Below are 18449 nucleotides of genomic sequence, written 5' to 3'. Positions count from 1 at the left end.
ATGTTGATGGAAGCTGTATGCTGAAATTGGTGGAGGAAATGTAGAGCGTGGACGCGTCGGGCCCGAAACGCGTCGCGTTCACCACGTGATCAAAGAGAGCGACAGAATAATGACATTTAATAATGACGAGGTAAGAGGTACAATTGGAACAACCACACTACTGCACAAATCGGTAGTAGATATCGTAAAGTTCACGTAGATTCCACTACTTATTAACTTGAAGATTACTCGGAATATTCATGAAGGTTGTCGTTCTCAAGAAGGCGACCTTTTCTTCGGTGAAGGGCGGATATCGGAACTCTAGGGACTGCTCGGCACTACATATTATTCTCAGAGTATATCCAACAGTCGGGGTATCTTCAACTTACTCGCGAGGCATATCAATCGAACTCCGGAGATAAGAAAAAGTGTCGAAACCATAACGCGAATTATAGTAACCGGCTGTTCGACGAGGTCAGGCATACAAGCATAGCACAGAAAGAAAAGATATTTACATCCTGAAGCACCGATGCCACCGAATGGCAGCTCTTTAACTAGGAACAGATATTTAGGAAGGCATTGAAACGGACGAACAAAGATTTACCCGCGAGCTCGGAGAGCGTGTCGTTGAAGGTGATTTGTCCACTTATTGTGTTTGCGAGGACTACGACTGGTTCAGCTAAGAAAAATCGGGGCGAGGAAGAATTCGTTGACCGTTTTTCTTAATTTCTTGATCGTTCGTGAATACATACATCATCAGAGGGTGAGGCCTACTTCAAAGTCAGAATGCATGGAAGACCGCGTGTTGAAACAGAGCACACACCCTGATCTGATCCGGCTAATTGCATCTTCTATGCTATTCACGGGGAGGATAGGTAAAATGGGTCCAAACAACTCTCTGTTACGGTTGATAGTGAGTTGACGATTAGACATCTCGTTCGTGATATATGCTCACTCTTCCATCAAGGAATCATCTGCAGTGACCTCTGCAACGATAGTCGGTTCCATCCCTAATTTATCATCCGTTTGTCCGCCTAGGACGATGGTGCCCTGTGTCCGTGCTAAGAGGCTTTTGAGTCTATTGAAATGCGTTTCGTTGACAATGTGCCCGATTGACCCAGAACCCAGAGCACCGTCGGGGAAGAATTGATGACAGCATTCTTTGAGAGCTGCGATAAGCTCTTCCTGTTTCTCTCGAGCGATGTAAACATGATCAGGAGAGACGCAGAGCTACAACTAAAGTTAGGCACACTTCTCTCGTGTTTTGTCACTTGACGCACCTGACCACAGTTGGCGATTTTCCCCCAGAGGATTCGTTTGGCGGCCAACTTAATATCATACTTGGAGTCGATTATAACAGGCGACTTGCCTCCGAGTTCCAGAGTGACTGGAGTCAGAAGTTTGCCGGCTGCTGCTGCGATGATACGTCCGATTTTCTCTCCTCCAGTAAAGAAGACTATCAACGATGTGCGTCAGCCACCAAAGATACCACAGGTTTATGGACAGACCATGATCCCCTAGAATTGAATGCGATCTATTAGGACTCGTCATCACTTTCAGAAACGCGTCTTACAGCGATATTCCATCATACGAGCACCTATATCTGGTCCTCCCAGGACAACCCGAAAGGCGGACGGATCCAGATATCGGGGAAGGAGCTTAGCAAGCAGCGAGGCGAAACGGGGAGCAACCTCAGAAGGCTTTACAACAGCGCAGCAACCCGCAGCGATTGCTCCAGAGAGAGGTTGAAGGATGAGAATCATAGGGTAATTCCAAGGCCTAGCAGTTAGTCAATCCATGTTTATCAACAACCATCGGGGTAGCACACTTGCCCGACGATAAGTACAACTCCCTTGGCGGCTCTGTAGACAGTGGGTTTCCAAGACTTTTGCCAGTCCAGGACGACATTTGTGAAGACTTCAGGTGCAGCCCAAGTCTCAAGCAGAGCAGCAGATACGACGGCACGCTCTACCACGGGCCCGATCTCCATGAGGTGAGTCTCTGCGATAGGACGCCCTAAGTCAGCTGCGATTGCCTGGAGCCACTCCTCAGCATGGTCTTGGGCCATTTTAGCGAGCTGCAATAGTTGGTGACGGCGCCATTCAAGGGATTGAGTAACACCCTGGCGGAAGCTGGCCTCTAGCTCTTTGCGAATCTATAAATGAAGGATGTTAGTAGAAGCTCCTTGAGCTATGGCACGCCCACTGACTAGGGGGATCTCGTTTATAGAGGTGGACTGCATGTGTATGGAACAGGGAATGCTGTGAGGGTGTCGGCGTTTGTGCAACTTATAGGCACTCAAACTCTGTAGTTGGAAGTAGTACCAGGCATAAGCTTCCACTTCTCATTGGGGTCGATGTGATGCATTGCGAGGAAGATCAAATGGAGCAAGGTTGATTTATGTAGCTTGCTTGGAAAAAGGTGGTCTGACAGGTACTTATTTGGGTGCATGCAGTCGATTCGTGGTCAAGATCACAATAAAACCAGGATGGATTAGCGCCACCGGCGATTCATCCCCATTGTTCTAATATACAATTGCAATCACTATCCTCTGTAGAGCAATGAGCTCGAGAAAAGCTGAGCGTTTATGCAGCAAGCTTACTGGTGGGCAAGCAAAGCCGCCTTCTCATCTTCTTGAACAACTGGCTGAGGCTTCGACTCAGAATCTTCTAGCACCATACCGACGAGGACAGCGGAAGCTAGCCGGCCGAACAGGCCTACAAAGGACCCTACAAGGCAGGCAATGCCACACAGAACATAGATGGGGTAGAGGTTTTCCAGAGCGCCTACGGCGAGGTTCCATGGCGTCCATATGAATGCTTCGAGAATGATCTCGAAGAGCACGGCAAATGGGGCGAAGAGGTACCTTAAGACGGGTAGCGATACGTAGATTATGGGGTGATGAGGAGAGAACCGATAGAGCGAGCTTGCCAGCGTCCAAAGGTGCCAGAATAAGATACTTGAAGTCGAAGCGAGCAGCGACGCGAAGGCAGAAACGACGGGAATAATGGCTGCTATGGGAGCGCCCGTTGGCGTGCTGGAGACTTCGGGCGGTGAGTTAAGTGTCGTACTAGCCATTGCTGTCGAAAACTGTTGAAGTCGGTGGAGTGAAGGCGTTTGGCGGCCCGCTGCCCCGCTTAGCGCCCGATCATTGATTTACCCCTCTGAACCCCCTGTCTCCAAACCATCCACCATCACCCACAGCAGTTCATCTCCGAATCAACAATTCATGGGGTCAAGATACACATCAAGTGCCCATATCCAGCATCAGACATCTGCGCAACAGTTAATTAATCGCTATGAGTCCATAGGAAGCCCAAGAACTGGTCGCCGCACTAGCAGAGCTTCCCCGCCGCCTCGGACCCCGCCTCGGCAGGAGATTCATATGAAAAAAGACAAGTCGCCGCTGAGACGATCTCTCCAAAATGTTGTTACCGCGTTTAAGAAGGGAGCGCGAGCCATCAGTTCTCGCCATGATTCAGAAAGTCCTGTGCTACGCCCCGTCTCTGGAGGTCTACCATCGCGGAGGGTTGATACCACTAGCCTCTACAACGCGGAATATTCTGGACAACCTTCTCGACCGCCTACACCACCTCCAAAGTGTCCTTGTCTTTCTGGAAAGCTACTTTATCTCTCAACAGATCCTATGGACTCGGTCTGGAGGCCCTGCGCAGCGACCATGGGGCTGACAAGCATATCTCTTTGTCATTCGCAAGCCAAAAACGGGATAGATTCTTCCGGAATATCCCTGCTACAATGTATCGAGGTTCGGTCGAGCCAATTTGACTCCAAGTACCTACCGGATCGGACCTCCATTGGAACCAGTCACGTCGAAGATCTCAGGGCATTCGAACTAATCTATGATGGAAAGCCGACTGAAAGGTTTGCCTGCTTTACCACTCAGGAAAGAGCGATGTGGATAGACACAATTTGGTATACTTTCATCTCCCAAATATTCTGTGTCGTTCATCATGTTGATTCAACCCAATCATCAGGGACGCAATTATATCGCTTCATGGTTCGACGCGGAAAATGAACATCTTACTTGGCCAAGGCGACCGAGCTCTTGATTTTCAACCGTTCGAGGATGCCGTTCAACCTATATCAGTTTTACCTCAAGGCGACCAGACTCATGCATCACAACGCCCCGAGGCTGCTCACAATATATCAAATCTACCACAAGGAAGCCGATCTCATGAATTTCCGCCAATGGAAGTTGTGCAGCCTTTGTCATATTTACCACCCCCCTTGCCTTCGAAGAACTCTAACCTTGGCCGCGGTCCCCGGCCTCTATCCCAAGCATCAACCGTTGTAGCAAATCACCGCTTACTCCCACCTCTGGTGATTGCAAACGGCTGCCCTTCTCTGTCTACTTCCTCGGGCACAACTTCCTCTGATACCAGTCATCTGCGATCCAGGAGCCCTTCCATCGCCAATTTGGGTTCCCTCTCAGTTGTAAAGCAGCGTCTGGCTCAAATCCAAAGTCCAACCAAAGATACTGGGATGCCTCCGCCTACGGCGTTTTCGAGATTGCCAAGTCCGCAAAAGCTGAAGGTTCCCAAACAGGACGATGTCACCCCTTTGAGTCCATACGACGCCAACAATAATATCCTAGATTACTATCGTGGACAAGGAAATGACGAGGATCGGTACTCAAGTGAAGCTGTTCTAATCACCACTCAAGATATCCCTAGGCAACAAGATTATGTCCCTGTCGTCGACATCGATGTTCCTCGCAGAAACAGTGACGGTGATGCTGCCGTTCAGATATCTGGGCTACCTCCATACTCCATGCGGACAAAGGAAATCGTCTCTGGTTCTCAGCCTCGAACATGTGCAAATAACGCGGACACTGGCCAGCATCTCCTTGAGGCCATAAATGCAAAACTCGACGGACTTTTTAATCAACCTTCCGAAAGGGACTCTCAATCTTCAGAAATGTTGCTTTCTCTACGAGAGTTAGCCCAGCGACTTGATTCATCCAGACGTGAGCAGATTGCGAAATTGGACAACATCTTGACCGCGACAACATCGAGCGCCGCGCCGCAAATTCAGAACTCGTCTACTATCCTCAACAAGCTTGATACACTGATCGAAACTCAGCGCAACGCACCACCCCAGACAGATGACCCTACGAAACACGCACAACTGGAGCAACTAGTCGGCTTACTGCGAGCTGATATCACTGATCGTGCATCTCAGATCCATCAGCAAGCCGATAGCGTACGCTACTTGAATGAACTCAACTCGGTACGTCCATCATGTTGACAATGAACGAATCCGTGCTCACATGCATGCAGTGGCTTGAAGCATTTGTGTCCAATGGCACAACACAAATACAAGGTCTTGCTGCCAACGTTGAGGCCCTTTGCCAGTCGATGGGATGCAGTACAGCCGATGCTCGGGGCTCGCCATACGATGGTCTCCGCGAAGATATTCACCGATTCATACTTGAGACGCGTACGCGAGACGAGAACGTAGCTACCATTCACCACAATATGATGGCGCTGTTAAACGAGCAGAGGCAAGGAAACGTGAACGCTCGTGAGTGACATCACGACCATTGTAGATTAACCGAACTCAAGTCGCTCCTATTGTAGCCCACGATCTCATTGCCGGGATCATGCACCAACAAAGGCGAGACCACGAAGCTATGCTGAGTACCTTGGTCCATGGTATGGATACGTTATCTTTCTTAACAGTCGTTGAATTGACACTGTCTGCAGAGGTCTCCTCCGAGATTCGAGGTGAGCGGCTGCGCTTCGTCGAAGCAATGAAAGAAGCTACCCAAATCAACGTACAAAGTAAGGATATCCCGGACATTGTCAGTACGGTCCAGAGATAACCTTGAACCTTAGTGCACGTCGATCAATTCAAGCGCGAGCTGAACAAAGAGGTCGTAACGATGACCAAGGAGGTCCAACGGCTGCACAATGAGAAGAAAGCGATGGAGAACCAGATTGCTGAACTCTTCTCATTTTACTCAAAACGTGCACCGGCGGAAATCGATCCCGGACGGTTGCACTTCGCCCGTTAATATATACTTCAATGGTATGTAGGAGTAGCGACACAGCATGTAAGAGCATAATTTATATACTAGCCTTCGAAGGGCTTTAGCGTCCTCAATAGTCATAAACATGGGCTCTCAGATCTCAAGCCTCGAGTTTGATGGCCCTCTTGGCCGAACCGTCCATTGCATTCTCAGGAGAGATAAGTCTTGCCGTGGCTGCTATCCGGAAGTTTGCTGGGACCACGGTGTGCCTAAAGCGTGCCATAGTTCAGAAGGTAGCCCGGATCAAAGGGTGAATTTGAGGACTGACTCATAAAACTGCTGGACTTCGCTGCCGTCCATTAATAGGATATCACCCTCGAATCGCGGTTAGCAGGCGTGTGTTCGACTGGCAGAATTGTACCTACATGTCGGAGTATTAGTGATAAAATGGTTCCGCGCTTGTTAACGTCGGGTTCAAATCTACTACATGGTCGGAAGTGCATCAACGCTGGCGCTCCAAGGGATAGACCCGCGACAATAGGACCTAGCCCCTTCTCAGCATCGCTGTGGAACTTGAAGCCAAGTTTGATGAGCCAATAATCTATGAAAGAGAAGTCAAGTCATACCGCCATCTTCTGCTTGCACATATACGCGCATGACAGCACTTCGTTGAATTCTATTTGAATATTCAAGGCCTGCCGAAGCCTTGCCTGAATGAGGTCACGAGCCTTTGAAACGACTGGCGCATTTTCAAAGGGAATGGTGTTGTCTGCCCCCCCAACATACTGCGGTCTGTTAATGCGAGGACTCCGGTGATGGATGTGATGAACTGACCTGGTATGGGGCACCCGCTTGAATGAAGTGTATCAGTCGGATTTTGGGAAAGCTATAAGAGAGAAAATACCATTCTGGGAAAAATAATGAGTTAACATTGTGCCCCTCACTAAGATTCAAGGTGAGTCAAATGGCGGACGACACGACAAGAGGGTTCAAACTGTACATTTATGCTAAAAAGGTGTAAATAGACGAACGACAACGGCGCGATGTGTAGCTTACCGCTCGGAGTGGCCACCGTCGGAAGGGTAACTGACCACTTGATGCATGCTTTTGATATTCTTCGAAGATGTGATCAGCGTCCACATTCCCAAAAGGAAGACACCCGTGAATGATAACAATGCGACCTCTGGAAATTAGTTTAGTAAGTATATATATATATATATATACTTAAGGACACGCCCTTACCTCTGTTGGGGTAATTCAAAGGCTTGGTAGTGTCCTTGGCCTCCGTTAGACATGTAGGAAACTGAGGGGCCTTGCTTAATGCCTGCTTGGATTGTCTCTCAGTAGCCAACGGCATTGCTTGACCACCCACCTGACCCATTGGTGATTGCATGGTCGTAGAAACCGACATCCATTTTTATGCCTCGCAATTCGCTGGCTTTTCGCGTTCTTCCTTGGACCGGAAGCGACCACTAAATCCTTGGTTATCGACAGTGGTAATGTGTAAGTGTCCAAGCTTACGCCACAACTCGGGCACTCCCATTGCTCCCATTTTGATCTATACATGAACGAATGTAAGAAATTGAAGAGCGTAGGGTTGAGGCACTTGCCTACAAGCCAGCCTGTTGCAACTTGGACAGCGCCAACCTCTAGTATACACATAATCTGTTGTAATCCCGTCCGTAGGGCGAGGCTGGGGCCGGTGAGGGATGAGGTCGACCGATCGATACGGGCATGGTGGTTCAGGGGCGAGTTTGAGAAACTCGTCGTCGTATGTCAAACAATCCTCAGCTGGTGACTTTCCGTGCTGATTGATCCAGAATGCGGAACAATCTGGTTTCAAGCACATCCATTGAGTATATACACTCGGAGAGTGGGTCTGGCATCGGGGACACCTAAAACACAGTTTAGAAAGGCCCATGGTCGGCATGAGGTCGTGTCGTACATCCGTTCCTGCTTCACTGCACATTGGGTAAGTACACTAGTGTGAAACGAAGCGGTGACAGCATCTACCGTGTTGATACAGAATGATAGAGCCCTGATCGATATGAGTAGAGGGAGTAGTAGACGCATTGGGGTGTAACCACCAAGGTATCCCCTTTCAAATGGTCAGTGTCGAATCTGGCTAAGGACGGCAAGCTCACCTGATTACTACACCATTGAAAGGCGAATTTGTACCTGACAACGCGACCTCTCTCATTCGATGCTTTCTGGTATTCCGCTGTGGAAATATGTCAACGTCGAGATACGGCGTACATACCCCAACTCACCCCAATAGCCGGATATAAAGTAGAAGCCCAGAACTGCGTAGGTAATTCCGGACGCAGATAAATTAAACGGAAATAAAGCATACTTGTCGTCAATCAAGAGAACCAACGGTCGCTTGTTGTTATAATTCGCAATCAGGGCTCTTACAGACTTGTCTTGGGCGAGTTGGTCGTCGGCTAAATGGGTTTCGACTTGTCCGCGCGTCATATGTTGACTTTCCCACTTTCCACCGCTGTATAGAACTTCGTGAATAAGATTGCACATCTGACTCAAGCTCTCCAACGAACCCGTGAGATATGATAACCTGCCCTCCATGATGAAATATGTCCCGACTGCACAACGTTTACTATAAGAACACGTTCGCACGTCTTTAATGGCGTACCTAGCAGCAAACGCACTCAGCAAATAGCCTTTGGCAAAGCCATTCGCATGATAAACACCCCCTTGATAGCTCCTAAACCAATCGAACGATTCGCATACTTCTTGACGAGACTACCGTTATCAATCAATATCAGTTCAATGAGAGGTATAGTTTCTAACGGCCACTTACCACTGCCCACAAAGGAGGTTTGATTTGGAGGCAAGGCTTTGGTGCTGATTGACCAGTCGTAGGCAGTGCGTTGTCTGGTATGGAGGCGCTGGCAGCGTTGGGATCGCCAGTTTGCTCTATATCGATGTCATCCATGATCCAGTTCGGCATTGGCGGTACTTCCTCATGCGTGTCCAGCACTGAAGCCATTTGGCGTAAAGGTCCGACAGAAAAAGGCTGGGGTAGGTGCGGTCTGAGGTCTGAGAGTACATGTGGACGCTGTTGTATAGAAGCCCCTTCACTAGCCGCGTTTGTGGTAACTGGCAAGGGGCCCGGCTCAGCGCCCTCAAGTTTAATATCAGCACGCGATGGTCTGACCAGCGCGTTCGTGACGGATCCCCCAGTGCTCGAGATATTATCGGGTTGTAGGAAACGTTTCCGCTTCCCGCTTGTCCTCTTTTGCCGTTTGGAGGGCTGGTTGACCACCTTCGTTTTCTTGGGGAGGGATGTCTCGGGTCCCGGATCCCTAGCATGCGAACGCTTGGCTGGGGACTGCCCATTGACGGCCTCTGCATTGGCAGAATCTTGCAACTGACCTCCAATTTGTTTAATAAAGTTGAGATCGTCGACAAATCCTCTTTCCCTGCGTTTCTTGTTTAGGAAGTCGGCGACCAGGGTTCCACCTTGGTTCTCAGAAAAGATCCACCACGCATCCACGAAGATGGCCACTGAATCTTTATCCAGGCGTCGAGGAGAACAGAGCCTCTGACTAAACTGCTGGGCCTTCTTAAGGTCCTTATCAGACGCCGTGAATGCTGATTTTAGCCATGCGACGGCTATATTATGCTGGTAACGTCTCAATCGACATATCCATTGGCCAACCAGGGGATACGCACCGCCTCGTCATTCCCCAAGATGTTGGCAGCCAAAGAGGTCAACCAGGGTTTTCTCCCCCCGCGGCTGGGACGACTCTCTTCGCGAAGTGCGCGTGCCACTTCGAAGTAGGTTGCTATAACGGAGTTCGAGTTTGGGTCCAGGGCCGAAAAATCCGTCCAGTCTCTGGGGGTGTTCATGTGGGTGAGGAAAGCAGGACGAGGTGCTTGCTGCGCCAGCTACTGGGGTGTTGGTGGTCCCACCGCAGGTCGGTCGTGCGAAGACGCCAAACCAGATACACGAGGAGGTACATTGCCGCCGATATATGATGTATCAAACAATTTGGAGACACAGGCGTGGAGAGACAAGATTGCATCTATATATTTCAACGCTTCCATGCAGAGGAACACACCACAAGCGCTCGTGTCACATATCACTGATGTCGGAGTGCTTCCATTTCCCCAGCACGAGATGAAGCCGGACGGTACCATGCAGAATATATGCAGGGCGTCGAAGCATCTATGTTGCAAAATATGATCCAAGGGAGTAGTTTATAACGCGTGTACAGCTAGACTACTTGGATGACACGGCATGTTGCAGCGCCTCGTAGACATCAGCTTCGATGCGCGCCTCCAACTTGTCTTCCTCCGAACCGTTCCCAGATGCCACGCGAAGGGCCTCTTGAAGATTGGTCCGGATGGCCTGGGCAACATGAGGCAAAGCGCTAAGTGTGAGATGTCATGAAACGTACCTCAACGGAGAAGTCTTCTAACGGTGCCGCCTCGACAGCATTGATAGTAAGCTTGTTGTTGGGATGCACGGTGGCGAAGCCGCCAGAAACTTTAACAAGGAATGAGAGCAGGAACATGATGGATATACTCTCTTGATGCTCACCGAACCACTTCTTGGACCCGCCAGCAGATTCCACAACTTCAATTACGCCAGGACGGAGAGGCTCGATCGAGGGGACGTGGTTGGCCAAGATACCCATGTCTCCCGTAGCAGCCGAGATGTTGACCTGAACCACCTCAGTCGACGTGAATATTGCCTGTGTTAAGGAGGAGTTAAGGTTCTGAAATATGCGGCTTTTTGTTCTGAATGGCGAACCTGGTGGGGAAGGACCAGAGAAAGTTTTATTTTGTCGGACGCTTCAGCATATCCGCGCCTAGCAATTCCAAACGACGACGGAACGCGTCTTGCAGCGGCCGAAACAAGGCGGAGGGAAGACATTGAAGAGGATAGTCAAGTTTGGGTGAACCGCAAAATTCCGACACGGGAAAGGCTGATGAGCCACGTGAGAAAGTACATAGGAGACAGAATAGGGGAGACCATTCACAACGGACGAGCAACGAAGGCACAGCAAGAAAACACGTATCATATTCTATTTATTATACTTTAGGAATAAACAACAGGATATCTTAGATTCCAATTGAACCTTGGTCAGCATGGCCTCCTCTATACTTCTTCGGTAGAAGGCTAGGAGCACTACGCACTCCCCGTTCACTGTGAAGTTGACGTAAGCACGAACAACTGCACAAAGCAAGTGGAATCTCACATCTCGTCAACAGCAACCAATAGATCATAGTTTATCGCCTGGCTAACGACCGAGTCCTGCTTATAATCGGGATGCGAACGCACAAAGTCTCGGATCCATGAGGCCGGTGTTTGCAGTTGTCCTTCGGAGAATGTAACTTCATGGTGGTTAACTCTAGTATGCTGCCTCACTGACCTGTAGACCTCAAACGGATAAAGTCCAAATACGCGTTGATTTTCCGCAATTCATCGGTTGGAATATCTAGAGTGTCCAGGTATTCTGATACTAATCCCAGCAGTCCCGGAAAGTTTGTTCCCTGTGAGCAAGATATCAGAAGCTGATTGACAGTCATTGGGACATTTAGACGGCAATACCTTGCCAGTCATGATTTCCTTCATCGACATCTCTTCGTATTCACTTTCCACGGGTTCATGGTTGATACCATTCTCCGGGTGTGGTGGCGCAGGGAAACAATTCCTCAACTTCTTCTCCTTCACTGGATGAGAACCGTTGCCATTGACAGGCGAAGCCGATCCACTGGACGGGCCGCTGTTGCCTTGAGTGTGAACGTTCTTCCTGAAGTAGAACTTTCCCAACGCAGAGGCACCTCGCAGCTGGGCCCTGGCCATGTTTTCATCTACCTAGTTTCGTACGGCTTCAGTGCAGCATAGACGTAAAACGTACGGTAGCTACCTTCGATATGGGGATATAGAAATTAAGATGAAAGCTTAAGATTGCTCGTGTAAGGAGCACCACGAACACAGCGAAAGCCGCATTCTCGAAGTCCGTCATCTGGACTTCCATACTGCGAAACTCCACACGCCAGCCTATTGGAGAGTTGGCGGGAGGAGGCTTGAAACGTATGGTCTGCCAGTTCGTCGATTGTATATTCTAGAAGAGTGGGTTAGCCTCGTTCACTGGATGCTGATCTCCAAACGCACCTCGAAGTGGTCGGTGCTGGACTTGTCGTCCTGATCGATGGTTTCGGTGAACACGACGAGAGGATCGCGGATGAAAAGATGAGAAATATGTTTGGCCAGCAAACTGTCAACTCCTGGATTGACGGTCCATCTTAATCCCCCAACTATCTTAAACCATTTACTAACGCACCATTATCTTTCAGACGGTTGAAAATCGCCTCATCGTAAGGAGTGTAAATGTCGTTGTAATCCGGTCTATTTTTCCAGTCGTTGGAAATATAGAGGCTGACGCTGTCATAGCGTGACTTCGGAATTCTAAAACGGCTATTTCTCAAAGGCTACAGGGGCGTAAGGGATCCTCCGAAAGCTAGTTGGCGACACAAACCTTTAATCCGCGTTCTTCGTCAGTACGATCGTCGACGCTGCCGGCAATAACGTTCCATCGACAGTCAACATCAGCAAGGTATCCACGCCATACGGGGCTCGCAGCGGTCAAAGCAAGCTACAGGCAGCGTCAACACAGAAGGCACGACATCAGCGCCGTGTACGCACGAGGATAGGACTTATGGGTATTAATGCATCGTACATTCGTCGGGCTTCATCGATATTACAAGCTTGGAACGTTAATTGGAGGCAGCAGCATCCCATGCCAAAGCCCATTGCATCGAGGTAAATGTGGTCTGCAAGGGCCGCTCCGTTCTTCGCATCTGTGGCCAAAGTTTAGTGCACTAACCGCCTTTGTACAATCATGAAATTTGACCTGAATCCTCTGGGTATATGTCGCGCTCCCATGGGATCGCAGGGTCTACGAATGGTTGAGGCGTCTTAGCGTCTACAAACAATGGCAGATTTATGGCAACTTTGGAGCCCCGTCGCTGTCTAATATTCGCCGTAAGCGTCCTGTATAGAGACGATTAGCACGCATTCCCAACATACAGAGACATAAAGTTATGAAACACATACGGGAACCGCGCATGCGGATTTGTTATTTCCTGAGGAAGAAACAAACTATGGCTCGATATAGCGCCAACAGGGTCATAGTACGGCTCCGTAAATTGACCTGGAATCCCCAATAGCGGAAAAGAGGTCAGCGTGAGGGGAACTTCATTTGACTTCAAGTGTTTGCGAGCCAAATTGCGCCTAGCCATTGCACCACACGGTCAAACTCCGGACTAATCGCGGTGAATAACGTCCCTACCTGTAGCGCATATTGGCCTCTACGGACAGGATGTCGGGGATGGAGCCGGTATACGGTGACCCAGGTGTAGACTCCAACATATAGCGCCCGTATTCCGGGTGGAACGTCGGTACGGAAATGCTGCATTCCTTCAGCAAATGGAGGTCGTTCCATAGACAATCTACTCACGACTTTGGGCATTCCGAACTAATGTTATCTACGATGCGGCTGAGTTTGTCGAGTATTTCAGTCTGGCGCAAAGATAGTCTCGCAGACTTGGCGGCATCTTCAAGGACGACGACCATGTATTCAATCTGAACACTGCGTTATAGCTTTGATGTTCCGACCCCGATCCAATGCGTACCTCGTCGCCCCAAAGCAATTCGTCCCCTTGCCTCTCCTTCAGCCTATTCCATGTATGGAGGAACTGGGTGATGCCGTGGTAGCGGACATGGTCCGCATATCGCTTTGCCTCATTCCAAGGCAGAGGGGTTCCCAGAGCTAGAAGACCCATCGCTGATGCGCAGAAACTGTTGGTTCGAACTTCAGTCAGCCATTTGTGCCAGCCTTCAGAAAGTGTGTTGGTAAGACGCTGTCGGGATTACCAAGCCAATATGTAGACCGGGCCGACCGACGAAATCGCCAACATCTTTCCACACAAAGAAAAATACTCACCTAAGTCCACTGGCGATAAGGAAGGAGCAGCCAGCTGGCAAAATCCTGTGCGGGAATAGACATAAGATGGGGGACCATACGAATCCAATCACGAGCGATTACGAATGTAGTGGTCAAGCTGACGAAGGCTTCCACTTTTAGTGAAGTCTAGCTTGTCTATCATAATCGACACAAACAATGTATTTACTTCCTAATAGATACTATGCGGTCCTGAGCAGTAGTAGTATTAATATGCGATAATTCAGCCATTGGACCCGTTAGTCGTCCACTTGAGTAAAATCTTCAACGCGAGTAACACATGTCGTAATGCCCTAGTCCAATGATCCTCTTGATTGAACTGCATTTTCACCGATACATCTCCAATTCTGTCTTTGACAATTCTACACAAAGCCTGTCAGTGTTACGTATCTCATGGCGGCTTTGAACTGACTGATGAGGAAATTCTACCGTCTGGTCTTGAGATTTGACATGGTCAATGAGATGCTTTAGACAATCGAGAAACGCTACCATGGCGATATCGAAACGTCTGTTGTGCAGTAGACGTCCGAGGTGTAGATCACCAGAACCATAGAGTTCGTAGGTAGCCTTGTCACCAGTGGTCTTGTCGATACGGGAGAACGTGCCCATGGGAATTAATCGGTAGCTAAAATGGATGAGAACGGCTGGAATTGTCCGTTAATGTGGAGACCTACTTCTCAAACGTATAATCCAGCTTTCTGGCGATGGTATAGAGCAATAGGATGGTCTGTCCCCATGCAGCGTTGATCTCGGCCCACTCAACCTGCATGTTTGATATTTCATTTCCACGAAGACAATCCGACATTGAATGAACCCTACTGGTACGCCTGGCACACGTCCGAGACGTAGCCCATTGATAGTACCAAAGACTCCGTCGTGGCCTATACAGAAGGCATCGTTGTAGACGTTGGCTCGCTCTAGCCTTTCAAGCGTAGCCGAGTCCGCAGCATAGGCGGCACGCAGTCCGGCCAGTTGAGCTGCTTGCTGATCGGCGGCTAAGAGATGCTCATTATGAGCTCGCCAGAATCTATCTCGAGCGTAAGTACGATCCATCGGTCCCGTCCGTTTCACTCACTCAGCTTCCTCCTCCTCCAACGCCATTTCTTCGGCTTCAAGAGCGCGCAGTTCCTCCTCTAGCTTCTCTTTATCTCGTTCGGCTGCTTTGAGCTGCTCAACGGCCGCCCGCTCCTCATCTCCCAATTTGTCGATCTTCTTCTCCATCTCCTCTTTGCTCAATCCTTGCACATCACGATCCCTCTCTTTCCTGACCTCCTTCTCGAAAGCAATATAGCCATCCCGTTCCTTCTTTGTTTCATCTAACTGCCGCTGCAGCGAGGCTAATATTATTTGTGTACATTCGTCACAGAGCGGATGGTCTATGTCAGTGCGTGATGAGAGAAGATTGAACAGGCGCAAGGTAGACCTGAGGTGATGTGTCAAAGGTGCCGGGTTGGGATGCTCCGGCTCCGTAGCTTGTCGTTCAACGTTCAGTGAAGAAGTTGCCCGCGGAGACGTCACCGAACTTCTTTTCGATCTTGTCGGGGAAACCATTGAAGGCGGTATGGTGCGAACGATGCTGTCCTGGAGGAGCACAAAGGACTCATTGGGAAGCGAGCCTCGCTGAGTGTGTTTGCCTTGAGCACGAGGAAGAGACCCAGAAGGAGTGTTATTCTTGGAGTGCTGCCAGACAGATTTCGCCGAGGAGGATGAGGGAGATGTAAGCCGCGCAAGTTGCTCAGTTTCCGAGGCGGGGTTCGCATGTGTTGACTTGTCCGGTGGCAAGGACGCCACTATCATGTCATACGCAGAAGGGGCCAAGTCGATTAACGAGGCATCTAGCTGAAACGCACCCGATAATGATCAATACGCAAGAGCCTTTCTACAAATATTTGGGTGCAATTGTACCTGCAGCGGTTCTTTGCATTGCTGGCACAGAAGGCCATTGAAGCTCATGGTCGGTGTTGGGTTAGAGAAGGTGAATAGACGCCCGAGCCCCTGTCATCACGGTCACGGCGCGTGTTCGCCATTTCCAGTGCTGCAGCGGACTGCACAGTATCTTTGATGCACACCCTATTCAGCTATCCTGCTTCAGCCCATCGCCCTGCGTGCTCGAATGTTCCCCGGGAAATGGCTCATTAACCTACTGGCTCCGACCAATGAACTCCACCGAGTGTACTCTTCCTATTCGGTCGACATGCCAAGCCGCATGCCTGTAGCGTGGACTGCATTCCTTATAAACTGCACGGAAAGGCTGGGGCAAGTCAAAAACCTTCGCTTTTAACTAGCTTCCCCACCTGAATATCTACCGGCTGGTCCATATCATCCCATTAACTATCCCCCGACACTCCTCTTCAAAGATGCCAAGCTCTCGTCTGTTCGCCCTCATCGTTGGCATCGACGCGTACAAATCGGGTTCAATTTGGAACCTAGAATCATGCGTACAGGACGCGAAGAAAGTCCAAGCATGGCTCACTCATGATCTCTGTGTCCCCAAAGATCAAATCTGTATGCTGCTTGACCACAAAGCGACGAAAGCTGCTATCGAGGATCGCTTCATGTCTCACCTCGTGCGGAACCCCGCGATAGAACGTGGGGATGCTATTCTTATCTACTTTGCTGGTCATGGTAGCGTCATCCCTGCGCCCAAAAACTGGTTCGAGGGTGAATCTCGCGCGTCACTCACGGACACCGTCGAGGTTTTGTGTCCTCACGACCATCACACCAAAGCCTCCACTGGTCGGAACGCCGGCATATCTGACCGGTCCATGCAGGCTCTCTTGACTGAGCTTTGCAAAGCGAAGGGCGATAACGTCACGCTTATTCTTGACTGTTGCTTCTCTCCTCGGCAAACGAAGGAGTTGCTACGGGAGCGACGCAGCTTGCGCTGGACGCCCTCCCCTAAATCAGATTCATCTGACTTGCTGAGTGGTTTATGGGGCGGAGCGTCGGCTCAGAAGCCAGCCCGTAACAACGGGTTCTATCGAGTTGACGCTCCTACTCATGTCTTAATCGCTGCTTGTCGCCCTGGAGAAGGGGCTGCGGAGGGCAAGGAGGGTGGCAGACTCACAGCCGCTCTGCTGGAAGCAAGCGCCACCCTCCAACTCCACAACTTGACCTACACGCAGCTCGTAAATCGTTTGGCTGCCATGATGTCGGCCAACCAGGTGCCTATGTGCGCCGGGCGACACAAAGAACGGGTGTTATTTAACGGTGTTCCGTTCGTGCCAGACGCACGCTTCGTCCCTGCTGGGCTCGACGAAGAGAAACGACTCAGAGTCGAGGTTGGCTCCATTCACGGTGTTGTTCTAGGCAGCGAACTCACACTTCATCACCACAACATCCGAGGGTCGCTCAACGCCGTACTCACAGGCCTCAAAGTGCTAGAGGTGCACCCTACCTGGTCCGTATGCAAACCGTCAACGCCAGGCTTTCATTCCCCTCGACGCGCTTGGGCTAAGATTCGAAAGTGGCACAATCGACCGCCGTTTCGAATTCACTTGAAGAAGACACTCACCTCTCTCCTCCGAATATGCAGGCTGTCCCGGCACATTCCTTCGAAACTTACTGACGACGAGACAGATACAAAAGGGACCATGAACCTGCTCCGGGTCCGTTCCAGTCAAGCTCATCTATCCCTTGGATTCTCAGGGAATTCCGCCCACATTGAGCACCACGATGATCTTATGTCCCTTTGCAGACGCGTTGTCAGAATCGACAACACTATGGGCGCTCTTAGTCTCTTGGACAAAGCAGCCCGATTTCACCTTCACCTACATCGACGGAACCCCGAAAGTCCGCTCCGCAACCTCGTTCAGATGGAGTTGTACAAGCTAGATCCCATCTCCTGGCGTAAAACTGGCACGAATCTCCTCAAGGATGGCCAGGCCAAAATCGACTACGAGAAAGACGCACTCTACAGTGTCGTCATGCTTAACAACAGTCAGGTCGACTTATGGCCCTCACTCGTGTATATGGACCCCAATTGCTACGGAATCACCATGCTGTACCATCCAAATGCGAAATCCAAGGCCCCTCCACTACCTAAGTCTAGCCGACTGGAAGTTGGGACTGGCGGCGCTGGCTCCGAGGCCCTGTCCTTCGAACTAAAGCACGGGAAACCACTTGACTCTGGATTCCTGAAGTTGTTTGTCACCACTTCGTTTGTTTCGATGAGCGTCATCGAGCAAGGACCACTGCTATCGCTGCAGACGGCCGCCACGGCGGTGACCGATAACTCATTCTCCAAAGCCGGCCCAGACGAATTATGGGACACTACCCATGCTTGCATCAATATCCAAAGAATGGCCTGAAATATAAATTATGGCCGTTGCCTAGCCCTATTTGATTATTAACCCGGCCTCCACCCGAGCTGCTTGCAGTTCTACTTATGATACTAGCCGTTATTGCTCTACTTTATGTTCTGTACCTTCTGTATACACACCCCTATTAACACTCCTATTAATGCTCATCACGCGTGGATCATG

The 18449-nt window shown here is 50.0% G+C and overlaps 8 protein-coding genes across 8 annotated transcripts; 2 read left to right on the top strand and 6 right to left on the bottom strand.

The window, feature by feature from the left end:
* Nucleotides 1-205: 205 nt before the first annotated feature.
* On the bottom strand, nucleotides 206-2221 carry PC9H_007529 (uncharacterized protein; the record flags this gene model as incomplete). The annotated part of the gene is made up of 12 exons (XM_036777060.1): nucleotides 206-317; nucleotides 369-441; nucleotides 495-533; nucleotides 584-643; nucleotides 694-749; nucleotides 803-877; nucleotides 935-1209; nucleotides 1260-1435; nucleotides 1488-1496; nucleotides 1553-1758; nucleotides 1812-2101; nucleotides 2189-2221. 12 exons carry the CDS (start codon nucleotides 2219-2221, stop codon nucleotides 206-208), a joined length of 1404 nt encoding a protein of 467 aa, XP_036630680.1.
* A 356-nt stretch (nucleotides 2222-2577) lies between these two features.
* PC9H_007528 (uncharacterized protein) lies at nucleotides 2578-3057 on the bottom strand (the record flags this gene model as incomplete). The annotated part of the gene is made up of 1 exon (XM_036777059.1): nucleotides 2578-3057. One exon carries the CDS (start codon nucleotides 3055-3057, stop codon nucleotides 2578-2580), a length of 480 nt encoding a protein of 159 aa, XP_036630679.1.
* Nucleotides 3058-3208: 151 nt separating this feature from the next.
* On the top strand, nucleotides 3209-6016 carry PC9H_007527 (uncharacterized protein; the record flags this gene model as incomplete). Its single annotated transcript, XM_036777058.1, has 6 exons — nucleotides 3209-3912; nucleotides 3975-5229; nucleotides 5280-5523; nucleotides 5580-5654; nucleotides 5706-5783; nucleotides 5838-6016. 6 exons carry the CDS (start codon nucleotides 3209-3211, stop codon nucleotides 6014-6016), a joined length of 2535 nt encoding a protein of 844 aa, XP_036630678.1.
* A 115-nt stretch (nucleotides 6017-6131) lies between these two features.
* On the bottom strand, nucleotides 6132-9841 carry PC9H_007526 (uncharacterized protein; the record flags this gene model as incomplete). The annotated part of the gene is made up of 19 exons (XM_036777057.1): nucleotides 6132-6240; nucleotides 6300-6346; nucleotides 6397-6543; nucleotides 6598-6756; nucleotides 6806-6822; nucleotides 6876-6914; nucleotides 7063-7154; nucleotides 7214-7295; nucleotides 7344-7443; nucleotides 7493-7529; nucleotides 7582-7866; nucleotides 7917-7932; nucleotides 7985-8069; nucleotides 8116-8192; nucleotides 8242-8471; nucleotides 8527-8571; nucleotides 8622-8731; nucleotides 8790-9614; nucleotides 9665-9841. The coding sequence occupies 19 exons, from the start codon at nucleotides 9839-9841 to the stop codon at nucleotides 6132-6134; spliced, it is 2679 nt and encodes an 892-aa protein (XP_036630677.1).
* Nucleotides 9842-10214: 373 nt separating this feature from the next.
* Nucleotides 10215-10871, bottom strand: ATP16 (delta subunit of the central stalk of mitochondrial F1F0 ATP synthase, atp16; the record flags this gene model as incomplete). The annotated part of the gene is made up of 4 exons (XM_036777056.1): nucleotides 10215-10343; nucleotides 10393-10481; nucleotides 10536-10689; nucleotides 10749-10871. 4 exons carry the CDS (start codon nucleotides 10869-10871, stop codon nucleotides 10215-10217), a joined length of 495 nt encoding a protein of 164 aa, XP_036630676.1.
* Nucleotides 10872-11059: 188 nt separating this feature from the next.
* PC9H_007524 (uncharacterized protein) lies at nucleotides 11060-13786 on the bottom strand (the record flags this gene model as incomplete). The annotated part of the gene is made up of 14 exons (XM_036777055.1): nucleotides 11060-11144; nucleotides 11197-11317; nucleotides 11371-11491; nucleotides 11550-11816; nucleotides 11869-12066; nucleotides 12117-12229; nucleotides 12286-12433; nucleotides 12481-12597; nucleotides 12648-12802; nucleotides 12856-12995; nucleotides 13059-13235; nucleotides 13294-13413; nucleotides 13462-13586; nucleotides 13637-13786. 14 exons carry the CDS (start codon nucleotides 13784-13786, stop codon nucleotides 11060-11062), a joined length of 2037 nt encoding a protein of 678 aa, XP_036630675.1.
* Nucleotides 13787-14188: 402 nt separating this feature from the next.
* Nucleotides 14189-15918, bottom strand: ATG6 (autophagy protein 6; the record flags this gene model as incomplete). The annotated part of the gene is made up of 6 exons (XM_036777054.1): nucleotides 14189-14327; nucleotides 14378-14590; nucleotides 14640-14728; nucleotides 14785-14992; nucleotides 15041-15804; nucleotides 15871-15918. The coding sequence occupies 6 exons, from the start codon at nucleotides 15916-15918 to the stop codon at nucleotides 14189-14191; spliced, it is 1461 nt and encodes a 486-aa protein (XP_036630674.1).
* A 404-nt stretch (nucleotides 15919-16322) lies between these two features.
* Nucleotides 16323-18275, top strand: PC9H_007522 (uncharacterized protein; the record flags this gene model as incomplete). Its single annotated transcript, XM_036777053.1, has 1 exon — nucleotides 16323-18275. The coding sequence occupies one exon, from the start codon at nucleotides 16323-16325 to the stop codon at nucleotides 18273-18275; it is 1953 nt and encodes a 650-aa protein (XP_036630673.1).
* Nucleotides 18276-18449: the final 174 nt, after the last annotated feature.

Source organism: Pleurotus ostreatus (genome assembly GCF_014466165.1).
Source record: "Pleurotus ostreatus strain PC9 chromosome Unknown scaffold_5, whole genome shotgun sequence".
Taxonomy (NCBI): Eukaryota; Fungi; Basidiomycota; class Agaricomycetes; order Agaricales; family Pleurotaceae; genus Pleurotus; species Pleurotus ostreatus.
The sequence above is the reverse complement of the archived record's forward strand: the minus strand, read 5'-3'. Positions and strand labels throughout refer to the sequence as shown.